General features: G+C 38.0%; 1 protein-coding gene across 1 annotated transcript in view; it reads left to right on the top strand.

Annotated features, from left to right (window-relative positions):
* Positions 1–12,787, top strand: part of LOC130080311 (stAR-related lipid transfer protein 9-like) — a 38,186-nt gene that overhangs the window by 20,754 nt on the left and 4,645 nt on the right. Inside the window, exons 4-21 of the mRNA XM_056245668.1 lie at positions 1,412–1,528; positions 1,612–1,644; positions 2,323–2,381; positions 2,509–2,621; positions 4,814–4,956; positions 5,885–5,952; positions 6,338–6,435; positions 6,512–6,712; positions 6,793–6,890; positions 6,983–7,060; positions 7,566–7,643; positions 8,416–8,595; positions 9,235–9,289; positions 10,048–10,173; positions 10,290–10,372; positions 11,305–11,366; positions 11,672–11,841; positions 12,156–12,627. Of these exons, the coding sequence (XP_056101643.1) occupies positions 1,412–1,528; positions 1,612–1,644; positions 2,323–2,381; positions 2,509–2,621; positions 4,814–4,956; positions 5,885–5,952; positions 6,338–6,435; positions 6,512–6,712; positions 6,793–6,890; positions 6,983–7,060; positions 7,566–7,643; positions 8,416–8,595; positions 9,235–9,289; positions 10,048–10,173; positions 10,290–10,372; positions 11,305–11,366; positions 11,672–11,841; positions 12,156–12,627 (2,234 nt within the window). The remainder of the gene's footprint in view (positions 1–1,411; positions 1,529–1,611; positions 1,645–2,322; positions 2,382–2,508; positions 2,622–4,813; positions 4,957–5,884; positions 5,953–6,337; positions 6,436–6,511; positions 6,713–6,792; positions 6,891–6,982; positions 7,061–7,565; positions 7,644–8,415; positions 8,596–9,234; positions 9,290–10,047; positions 10,174–10,289; positions 10,373–11,304; positions 11,367–11,671; positions 11,842–12,155; positions 12,628–12,787) is intronic.

Raw genomic sequence — 12,787 nt, 5'->3', positions numbered from 1 at the left:
ATTTTGTATTTGCGTATGACACTAGCTATGTTTCCATCCACAATTTTTATGCACACTTTGGGATATCGCATAAAACTGCTGGATGGAAACACCAAGATGCGCATAAATTCTAAAAATGTACATAAAAAATGTATGCGAATAAATGTTTTATCTGATAAGAAAACATGTACATGAGCTATGATGAAAACACATTTACCGAAAAAATTCCTCGATGCGCATCAAAAAAAATCATGTGACTTTGCGTGATGGGATGACAACTAGACCTAACCAGTGGACTGACCTTGTTGCACAGTATCTGAAATGCTGTTTTGGTTGTTTCGAAATAACTGAGTAAAGTCTGTCATCAAAAAGTGGTTCGGTATAATTCCCACCCAGAACTCTCTATACATTCCCAAACAGCAGCATCTGCCTCCGAAAGCGAGATAGAAAATCGTTTTCGTCTGCGCGCTCTGAGACGCAAGTCATTTATTAAATACGAAAATGATTATATACAGTGGCTTCTCCTACTTTATTATTAGTGATATTTAGCGCCAGTTTATCAGGAAGTTGTGAATTTGTTCTTTTCGGCTCACTGGATGGTGCTCAAATGTTTTGTGCGTTATTCCAATTTTGCGCACAAGTTAAATTCACAACTTTGGATGGAAATATAGCTACTGTGTGGGTGTTGGATGTCAGTATATGTTAAAGGTACAAAACAGATTTTAGTAGCAGAAAAAGGGCTGAATTAATTTTGAATTAATTAGTATTTATACAGAATTATTCTGGCAACCACAGCTGCAAGTTGTTTTCTGTTAAAATGGCAGTTTAACAGTGTACAATGCCTCTTAAATGACTCATCTACACAGTTACTCTACTATACATAATGGGGGTGGTTGATATGGTGTGCTTTTTTAACATGTCAGACTGGCATGTGTCAGTGTCTTATGAAGTGTAACATAAACAGTGTAAATGCCAGCGTAGCGCTGAGATGGACAACATGCTGTCAAGGAGATTTCGTTTAGACACAGGAGTTCAATGAATTCTGAAGAAAAACAAACTGAAGGAAGAGAAAGAGGAAAATAGACAGAGCAGTCCAAGTGGGGCTGGTGAGAGAGGAGTTGGTCTCTGTGTTTTCATTTCTCCTCTCCTTACAGTTAAAAAGGCAAAAGCTTGATCTCCACATGCTCTGAGGGTCTCAAGCAAACACAGATACAGCACATTCTCTTCGCTCTAAACATACACAAACATACGCAGGTAACCTTCAAAGACCAGGTTGGCTCTCTCTCTCTCAAACAAACATGGATCAACAATAACGCTCTCTCAACAAACTCATTCAAAGTACACAGAACAAGAATTTCAACACCTTGAGATCCAGGCAGGTTTTGCACTAACCTAACAAAATTTGTCTAAAAAAGTGTGCCGTCTCCTCTAGGTGTTTCAGGACCTGGGTGTGTGTGTCCTGTCTGGGGCTTCAGAGGGGTATAACGTGTGTCTGTTTGCGTACGGACAGACGGGCTCAGGGAAAACGTACACCATGATGGGTACTCCGGTGAGTAACAGCACTAGCATGAGATAAAGTCATTGATGAAGCTTTATTTCAACCTAAATATTATGTCTTCTTCATCTTTGCAGGACTCCATTGGGCTGACACCAAGGATCTGTCAAGTAAGATGCACACCAGTAATGTTTTTTTCTGAGGGAAATTTTAAAAAGTTAATTAAATGTCCTAATTTAACTTAATTAAGCCCTGTCTGTGAAACAAGGCCATAATTTCTTTCATCTTCAAAATACAGTTGAATATATTTCTGTCCCTCCATTGAAAGTCTATGCAACCAAAGTTGATACTTCAAAAAGTTGATAAAGAAGACATTGGAAAAGTAATCCATATAAATCAACCTGTTTTAAGCATGTCTTTTGAAGTAATGGACTATTTAAATAGAAAATGGAAGATCAAATGAGCTTGCTTGACAATGATGTGTGTTGAACAATGATCATAAAAATCAATTGTAGACAGAAGACTTGGATTAAACCACTCAGTTCAGATGGATTACTTTTATGATTTTTTGAAGCCTCAATTTTTTCTTTTGTGGACTTTCAGTGGAGGGATGAAAAAATTCTCAGTTTTAAATAAATATATCTGCATTTGTGTTCTGAAGATGAATGAGATTCTTCTGAGTTTGAATGGCATAAGGGTGAGTAAATGAGGACAGCATTTTCATTTATATTGGGTGAACTATCCCTTTAATAATGACATATATTTACCAGCACTGCCACTTTACATTATCCATGGAGTTATCTTTGAATGTTTTCTTACAGAACAATCCTTTTTTATCATTTATTAAGGGTCTTTTTAGGTCTGAACTTGAATCTACTGATGGACAGAGCTGTAGAGTTGAAATAAGGTGAGAGGAAAACCCTTGGTTTCTTTTCCTTTGACACTTTCGCAACAGTACCAACAAACATATGCTGAGAATGAAGAAAAATGCCTGTAAGCGAAAGCAAATCACAACCTTATGTTTTCCCTCTCAGTTTTTTAGAGATTTATAATGAGCGTGTCCGTGATCTGCTAAGAGGTGCGGAGCAGAAGAAGCCAGCACCCCTGAGGGTTCGAGAACACCCAGAGAAGGGGCCCTACGTGCAGGGTGAGTGTTCACATGGCAAACTTTAAATGGCTTTCAAGCTAATTTGTTGTAGAACGAACAAAACTGGTAAAGTCTGGTGAATCCCCTCAAACGAAGTCAAAATATCTCTTGTAACCTACGCTTATGAAAACACAAGGAAAGCGCTCACTATGTTACAACGTTTAATGAATGGTTGTATATTTTTATTAAAGAAGTAATTGTGTACATAAGTTATTCGTTTCTGACTGTTTGCATTTGTAACTCAGGGTGTGTTAACACTTGGCAGGTTTGGTTCGATTAAAACAAACTCTGGTGCGATTGCTCTGTCATGGCGGTTCATGTAAATAAATGTGAATGCTGCCATCCAAACCCTGGTGCGTACCAAACAAGCGGACTGAGATGCTGAAAAGATGGGTCCAAACAATCGCTGGTGCGGTTCAACCGAAATATGAATGCAACACAGACCAAAGACATCTAAACTAACCAAAAACAGGATGTAATGTCACAAGATGGGGCCCTTAAAGGGATACTCCACTTTTTTTGGAAACAGGCTCATTTTACAACTCCCCCAGAGTTAAACTGTTGAGTTTTACCGTTTTTGAATCCATTCAGCCGATCTCCGGTTCTGGCGGTACCACTTTTAGCATAGCTTAGCATACATCATTGAAGTGGACAAGACCATTAGCAGTTCTCAAACAAAAATCACCAAAGAGTTTCGATATTTTTCCTATTTAAAACTTGACTCTTCTGTAGTTACATCGTGTACTAAGACCGACGAAAAATGTAAAGTTGCGATTTTTTTAGGCTGATATGGCTAGGAACTATACTCTCATTCCTGCGTAATAATCAAGAAACTTTACTGCCGTACCATGAGTGCAGCAGGCGTAATGATGTGACGCAGCGCCTGAAAATAGGCTACCTTCCGTCAATAGAGCTGGGGGCTATTTTCCGGCGCTGCGTCATATCATTACGCCTGCTGCACTCATGGTACGGCAGTAAAGTTTCGCCACAACAATCGCTGGTGCGGTTCAACCGAAATATGAATGCAACACAGACCAAAGACATCTAAACTAACCAAAAACAGGATGTAATGTCACAAGATGGGGCCCTTAAAAAGGACAGAATGCTGAAGCATACCTGTTTTTTCTCATCATAGTCACGGATCTCTCAATGTTGCCCATCACAGTTCGGTACAGGCGTCAGAAACACCGTCTCCTAGCAGCAGATCTTTATTTGTGTGCTACGGAGGAATTCCTGCAGCTGTTTTGACTCCTTTACACATTTTATAAACTTTTCACGAGTTCTCAGCTGGTCAAAATGTTCCGTCACAATATATATATATATATATATATATATATATATATTTTTTTTTTGTTTGTTTCTTTAGGTTCAGTCTTAAAATGACAGTGTAAACGCTAAGCGAACCAGGACTAAATGTATTGTTTTCTTTTTTTTGTCCGGACCAAAAGAACCAAGAGAACCGAACCACAAGTGTGAACACACCCTCAGTTCCCACCACAGCTTGTGTTGAGAGTAGCCAACTTGTAGGACTGTATCTGCTTCTCCTCTTTTTTTGCTCTCTCTCTCTTCCTTGTCCAACATCCAGTCATTGTGTGTATTAGGAGAAAGCCCAGTGCAGCAAAGGAAGTGACCTCACTTCCATGTGGCTGCTTGGAGCGGAGTAGAAAGGCATTGTGTATTGACCAGATGTCTTTCTCAAACATGTAAACACAGTAACTCCAAAAAGTATTTGGACATAATGGATACTTGAAAAGGTTGAATTAAATCCTAGCATAAAATAACAAAATACATACCTTTTCTCATAACTGTTCTGTTTTTTTCAATTATTTTGAACTGTTTGGCTAATTCCCGACCAGAACTATATTATAATATGTATATATTATACATATATTACAATTTAAAACCTAACAAATGAAAGTATAATGTAAATGTTTTGCTTGAAAAGTTGTGGTCACTGTACGCACATATACATATAAAGTGAGGCTAAACTCAGACCCATACACCATAACAGACCAATTAGTAAATGTTTTAGCACCACAGTCCACTTTATATTAAAAGAGGATTCAGCAGCATTCTCTTCCTGATTTTGTTCCTTTTACAGTAATCTGAGTGTCATTCTCAGGCAGGAAGAGAGTATCTGTGACTCAAATTGTGGAAAGGATGATGATGATGCTATTATGTGTTTATCATAGGTCTTTCTCAGCATGTAGTGACCGACTACAAGCAAGCAGTGGATCTGCTTGAGGAGGGCATCGCTAACCGCATCACAGCCGCTACACACGTTCATGACGCTAGCAGTCGATCTCATGCCATCTTTACTATTCAATACACACAGGTTTGAATCTCTGATCATGTCCATAGCATCTGATGATCTCCCATTCGTCTTTTTTTTTTAAAGCAAACTGCATTAAACTAGTGTTGTTGTATGACTGGTTAAAGCACCTTAAAGCTCTTAATGGCTGCAGGTCACAATGGATATTTTCTTGCTTCATCATCCAAGTGTCAAAAAATATAATTAAATTACCTCTACATTACCATTCAAATGTTTCGGGACAGTACGCTAATACTTTTATACAGCAAGGACGCATTACATTGATCAAAAGATTTCTGGTCCTAATGGAAATTGAACATAGAATTGAAAAGAGTTGAACTTTCTATTCACCTGCAAAGAATCCTGAAAAAATTTATCACAGTTTCCACAAGAATATTAAGTAGTACAACTGTTTTCAACATTAATAATAATAAGAAATGTTTTTTAGCACCAAATCAGCATATTAGAATGATTTGTGAAGGATCATGTGACACTGAAGACTGGAGTAATGATGCTTTGCAATCACAGAAATAATTTACATTTTACAATACATTCAAATAGAAAATAGTTTTAATAATATTTCACAATATTACTGTTTTCCATGTAGTTTGATCAAATAAATGCAGCCTTGCTGAGGACAAGAAACTCCTTTCAAAAACATAAAATATCTTACCGACCCCAAACTTTTGAATGGTGCGCTGTAAAAATTATTTTTAGAAGTTGTAAATAAAACAAAAATTACTGGAGTATGTTTAAAAAAAAAAAAAAAACTATTTTAGTTTTTCTACTTAAAAAATGTCATGTTTAATTCAATGTATTTTTTGGAGTATCTTTGTAATTATTTGTGACATTTACAGGAATTTACCAATTTCTGAGTGAAAATTGTTTCTGTACCCATTTTCTTTTCCAGTGTAGTGTATATTGTAGTGAGAATAGTGTTTTCTTTTTATAGGCTATTCTAGAAAATAACCTTCCTTCAGAAATAGTGAGCAAGATCAACTTGGTGGACCTGGCTGGCAGGTTAGTGTCTTTGTTTAACTTTAAACAATCATTCCTTTCAGGCAGTATAGATCCTGTAAAGTCAACATCTTGATCAAGGATGTCCAAACACAGTCCTGGAGGGCCACTATCCTGCAGAGTTTAGCTCAAACTTGCCTCTACACAACTGCTTGGAAGTTTCTAGTATGCCTATAAGACCTTGATTAGCTGGTTCAGGTGTGTTTAAGTGGGGTTGGAGCTAAACTCTACAGGACGGTGGAATAACCAGGAGGAGGATTGGACACCCCTAATCTAGAATGTGGCTTTTACTGAACATGATAGAGAACCATGATATATGACCAAGTTGCCCTCTAGTGGGTGATCTCTAGAATGTAAGCACTGACTCTAACCCTCTTTGTGCTGTCAGTGAACGAGCAGACCCTCAATACTGCAGAGACAGACTAACAGAAGGAGCCAACATCAACAAATCTCTTGTCACCCTTGGCATTGTAATCTCCGCTCTTGGTAGGCCCTGGCCTTCTTTACTCTTATCATCCTTTTCTCATCTTCTTTGTCATCACATTTCACTTTGTTTTTCTAGCCCAAAACTCTCAGATGTTCAGCAGCAGTCAGAGCATTAACAGTGTGCTCAGTGAGGGTGAAGGGAGCACCGTGGGCAGCCAGTCCAGCTCTCTGTCGGGCAGCGGGCGCAGGCACTGCTTCATTCCCTACAGGGACTCTGTCCTCACCTGGCTTCTCAAAGACAGTCTGGGCGGCAACTCCAAAACCATAATGGTTGCAAGTAAGTCATTCAGAGTGGTGAATTGTTTGGTGTTTGTTGCAGTGCCAGAAGAGCTGATTCTGAGATTTGTTTTCCGCCAGCTGTCTCACCATCCAGCAGCAGCTACAATGAGACTCTGAGCACCCTCCGCTATGCAGCTCATGCCAGGAACATCGTCAACAAGCCAAGAGTCAATGAGGTTTGTCCAAATGCATTCAAAATGTCTGCAGAACATGTTTTTCTTGTGAGCTAAGGTTAAGGAAACTAAAAAAAAAACTTGTTTTACCTCAGGACGCCAATGTGAGGTTGATCAGAGAACTGCGAGAGGAAATTGATCGTCTGAAGAGCATGCTGCTCAACTTTGCAATGGTATTAGAACTGTGTCCTGACTTTTTCATTGTCTACATATTTTAGTAATCATCATTGATATCTTTTGAATGCATAAACACTGAAAATGCATCCTGTTTTAAAATTGGACATGGAACTTTAAAACTTAGCGGGCTCAATTTGTGTGACATCAACTTCAATTTTGGAATACAACTTTAGACATATAGTACAGCTTTGATTTTTTTTTTTGAGTCCAAATTATTATGTAGTATCTTCTTTAAAAAAAGACCAACCTGTCAAGCCATTTAGAACATATTTGAGGTTTACTAATTAACTATATGGAGTGAGAATCTGGACATATGAGATTTCACATCAGCAATAACAGAAACCAGTCTTTTTGTCCTGTGCTCTTTGCTGCTGCTTAGGAATGGACACTTGTCAGGTGCCTGGTTAGGATATGGTGTCACAATGCCAATGATGTTAGCCAAATTTCCATACTCGTATAAGACAAAAGTTGCTGACTGCTCATTTTTTTTTCCATCCACAGCAGAGGAACCCCAGTCCATCTCTCAGTGATGAGAGAGAAGGTAGCTTGTCTGATATAGTCCTACAGAATGAACTGAAGGTTAGTTCACGTCCTTGAAACGCTGGAGTCTGTGTTTTTTAATATGCACTACTGTTCAAAAGTTTGTGGTCGATAAGATTTTTAAATGTTTTTGAAAGAAGTTTCTTATGCTCACCAAGGCTGCATTTTATCGTGACTTAACTTCATGTAATTGCAACTTTATATCTTGCAATGTGACCGTTTCCTCATAATTACTATAACAGAAAATACAGTAAAAAGAGTAGTATTGTGAAATATTATTAAAATTAAAATAACTGTATTTTAATATATTTTAAAATGTTATTCATGTAATGGCAAAGCTAAGTTTTCAACATCATTACTCCAGTCTTCAGTGTCACATGATCCGACCTTCATAAATCATTCTAATATGATGATTTGCTGCTCAAAAAAACATTTCTTATAATTATCAATGTTGAAAACAGTTGTGCTGCTTAATATTTCTGTGGAAGCTGTGAAATATATTTTTCAAGATTCTATGATGAAAAGAAATTTCAAAAGAACAGCATTTATTTGAAAGAGAAATCTTTTGTAACATTATAAAAGTCTTTTTATATAAAGGTATTTATTTCTAAACAAAAAACTAAAATCTGAACCCAGACTTTTGAATAGTATTGTACTTTTATAAGGAATTCTGTAACTGCTCTGTAACCCTTCTCATGTTACTGTCTTCCTAGGATGATTCACTTTTGTCGTTTTTGTGTGTGCGCGTGTGTGTGTTTTCCAGTTGTCTTTTCACTTGCTTTTTTCACAGTCGCTCATGTTTCCTCTGCAGGTGGAGCAGCTGACTAAAGACTGGTCTGACAGTTGGCGTGATAAGCGAGCTCTGTTGGAGCGCTACAGTGTGGACATTAACCAGGACAGGGCAGGGGTTCTTATCCGCTCGCTTCTGCCCCACCTCATCGCTCTAGAGCCAGACGTCCTCAGCACAGGCGTCACGATCTACCACCTTCGGGTAGAATTATTCAGCTAGTTATACATTGCTTTTTCCTGTCACATCCATATTGCCTTCGGCTAGTCTTTGCTCTACAAAATCCTTTGCTCTTTCGGGTCATTAACCAATGATTCTTTCTCTTTTCCCTCCAATAGATTCTCCCTTCACCTTTATTTCTCTTCTGTCTTTTCTTTTCTTGTTCTGTGTGCAAAACTCTTGAGATTCTTCTCACAGGAAGGTAAAACAGCCCAGAGCTATGGTCATGTGGTCCAGATATTCACCCTCTCCTTTTAACTTTCCTTCTTTCGTACTTTTGTGTGATTTGTGCTGGAACATTTTAGTGAGTTACTCAGTGGTGTATGTAAATCTGTGCGAAGAGGTTAGTCCTGATAGCCTGTAAAAAAAATCTCAAGACTGCAATTTCAGCAGTTTCCTTGCTTTAAAAGTTAAAACCACCTGGGAATGATTGTGCGCCCTTGGAACCAAGCTTATATAAGCAGGCTTTTTATCCTTTATAAACCGTAGACAAATCCTGTGCTAGGCTTTGAGGTGTGAAAGAAACAAAAATTATGAAATGGAAGAAGAAAAGGTTTCATTCTGGCCATGCACTAAATGCTCACTTTAACTCCTTTTAATGTTTGTTTCATTTTGGTGCTATAGGAAGGGGTGACAAGAATTGGACCTCAGGGCGACAATCTGGAAGAGCCTCACATAGGTATCTCATATTCATCTCAACATCTTTAAGTACTATGGTCCGTTTACTTCTGGCACTAACAGTGGTAAATAGAGTTTTGCAGGGATGATGCAATTTTGTAGGGCAAAACCTGTGACCTCTAAAAAGTTAATATTTTAGAACTTCTGGTTTCATTGCCATGAAATCAACAGGTTTTTTGAATGGGGTTTTTGGTTAAATGCCTGAAATCAGGTCTGTGGTTAACACAAACTCAAAATATTTTTATGTTTTATTCTAAGACGTAAAATACATCAGTAATACCCCTTGTGATTTTTAAAAAAGCTTTTACCCATCTTTAAAAGGTGGTTGCTAACAAGTGGCTAAATCAGACTACTGAGGTTGTCGGGGGCGTTAAATGTCTTTATGAACAAACATTATAAAAACTCATTTACTGACGAGTCCACTTTCACAGCCTCATTGTGTTTATAACCATGCTCTTGCAATTATTATATCTTAAACTTTCAGGGAACAAAAAGTGGTCAGAAGCTTAGTAATGGTTATGTTGAAGTCATGAAACAAACTGGTGTAGTTTGTCTATAGCCTACGTTTAGCTTTTTTCCTGTGGTGACTGTATTTAGGCTTGCGTCTTGTGATCCGGTCACTAAAACCAATTTCGGAGGTGGTCAGAGATGCATATTTTGTCACATCGCAAAATGTTGATACCAGTCTGAAGACCTGTATATGGCAATATAATTGTTTGAAGTGGACACCAGTGATTAAGTTGCACCTCAAACCCTCAGTCTTGCCAGAAGGTTCCTCCTGTGAGATCGGAAATAAGAGCGGGGTGGTGACTCTGAAGGCTGTCTCAGGGAACATCTGCATGGTCAATGACAGAGAAATCACGGAGCCCTGCAGACTTGCACAAGGTAAATGCAATGTGCAGAAAACAACCCTTCATACCTATTTCATGTACAAACAAAATAATGTGTTTACATATTTTGATTATCCTGATGTATTATTGTGTATCTCTATTTCCCTTAAGGTGCAGTGATTACCTTAGGAGGACTCCATAAGTTTAGGTTCAACCATCCTGCAGAGGCGGCTGTTCTGAGGGAGAGGAGACGGGTACAGTCCATGCTTTGTAATGCATATATCCACTAAAAATTACCTTGAGATACGAGGGCTAAAAGTACATGCAGCACTTGCTTGACATACAGGAACAAATGAGGTTTGTTCTTGCATGTGACGCAATCACATTTGAGCTTCCACAAGAACCAATGAGATTTGTTCTTGCATGTCAAGCAAACATGTTTGATTATCTCTGCGTATGCTCACTGGCGTGAATAAAAGGTTAAAATAAATCTTTTCATCATATAAAGTGATCATGTCTTTTCAGAAGATTTGGATTAAACCACTCTATTCAACTGGAATATTTGAACAATGTCTTTTGTACTTTTTGATGTGAAATATTACGTACAAAAATGAAAAATATCTTCTTACTAGTCTAAAAAAATCTATTTAATATCTACTTTTGGGTTTGGAATGACATGAGGGTGAGTAAATGATTTTTGGGTGAACTATACCTTTAGGTTTTTACTCAGTGGTCCTAAAAAAATTAATATTCCTGGTTTATAGGCTTTTTTTTCAGTTTATTAGCATATTTTGTAGGTCAACTTTTAATTTATTACCCAGTCAGCCTTATTTACTTAAATAGTGGGCAATTTTAATGGGAGACTTTAAGAACGTTAAGTTACTTTCCTAGAGATATTAGTTTGATTTGTGCTAGTGCACTGTTTTTGTAATAAACTCAGAGTAATTGTTTTTCTTAAATCTAAATGCCTAGTCAAGGTAGAAACCTTCTGAAAAATAATGTCTCTGATCCAAATCAGTTGAGAAAAATCTGATTTATTGAGGTATTTAATGTATTTTTTTAGGGCTTTCAAAGTTAACATACAATTAATTAATTAATTAACTCATGAGGTTAATTAAATGTCTAATGGCATTATTTTTTATGTAATGCAATTAATGGAAATAATGAACAATTTTGGTCTTTGCAGACCAGTGAAGGAGGTTTGGTCTACAGCTCTACAGAGCTCAGCCTACCCAGTTCTGACATCAGGTAAATATGATTTGTTCATTCAAAACCAGTACATTTTCTAACTATATATATATATATATATATATTGTATAAGTTCATGATGTTTCTAAATGTTCCTCTGGTAATGAGCCCTCTGGAGAAAATATTGTTTATAGAGTTGTCATGGTGTTGCTTGGTTACTACAGGGAGTATGTAGAAAACAAAAGAAATGAACAATGGAAGTAAATTAGACGTGTGTTAAAAGGTCTCTAAGTTTTCAGCACTATCTGTCATTTTCTGGTTGATTAGTGCATCATCCGTAGAGTTTGCGTTTGTTGTGTGCTCAGGGTTGAAGCAAGTGTTAATGAGAGCGGCAATGGGACAGCACCCAGACATCGACTAGAGGAGCAGCAGTGGTACATAGAGTGTCTAGGAGAGGAGATTCAGATGGAACAGAAAAGAGCGGAAAGAGATCTGGAAAGAGAGCAGGCATGTCTCCGACAGCAGTATACTGAGAGTGAGTACAGAAAACACACTGAGTTGTGCTTAAATGCTGGATTCAATGCTGAATTGCATGTTTGTTTTAAGAGAGATTACTGATATTTTTATAGCATTCAGAAAGGTTGCCCTGAAATACTATATTATGTTCTTCAGCAAAGAACTTAAAACATAGGCTTTTAAGTAATGGATTAAAACCTTTCACCCTTGTCAAATACTAAAGCAAATGAACCTTGAATACCTGACAGTAACTAAGAAATTGTCCTTTCAAATTGTTGTTTCAATTGTAAAGCCTTGTGCTTCTCTAAACTCTGGTTTCTTTTGCATCTAAAGTCAAGCGGTGGATCTTGCAAGAAAAGCAACGGCTTGCAGCCCACAGGGAACAGGGAACACTTGAGTCAGGGGTTCAGACGGATCTCGTTCTTCCTATTGGTTTATCAAGTCAGGGGACTGAGAAAGAAGGCAGTGTTGAAACAGTCCCTCCGTCACTCTTAATGGGTGACAGGAAAAGGGTGGTGCAGGAGGAACTGCTGAAGCATCATGCATTGCGCAGAGCTGAGAACCGTGTGCGCCGCAAAAGGTTACATTACCAACTGGAGAAGATTGCACGAAAGCGCCATCTGTTGGAGGCTAAGCGAGAGCTGCAGAGGATGGAAAATGAACTTCTACAAGGAGGCGATGAAGCCTTGTCTCCAGAACTGGGGTGCTCCTCAAAGTTCAGGGGACGTCCAATGACTTTACGAAGGCATTCCTTTTCTGCTGATCTGCTGTCCCGATTGTATCCCCAGCACACTCCCATTTTTAGGTAGGTGCAAACCAGGTGAATAACTAACATTGGGTCTCATTCACTAACCGTGCATACGCACAAATTTGTGTGAAATCTGCATATGAACGTTTTCACAAAAAAAAACATGATTCATCTATAACTTTCATACACATTTTTTTTTTCTCAATTCATGACATTT

The sequence above is a fragment of the Rhinichthys klamathensis genome, unplaced genomic scaffold, assembly GCF_029890125.1.
Source record: "Rhinichthys klamathensis goyatoka isolate OS25496 unplaced genomic scaffold, OSU_Roscu_1.1 h1tg000032l_1, whole genome shotgun sequence".
Lineage (NCBI taxonomy): Eukaryota > Metazoa > Chordata > Actinopteri > Cypriniformes > Leuciscidae > Rhinichthys > Rhinichthys klamathensis.
This window is presented reverse-complemented; position numbering and strand designations above follow the sequence as displayed.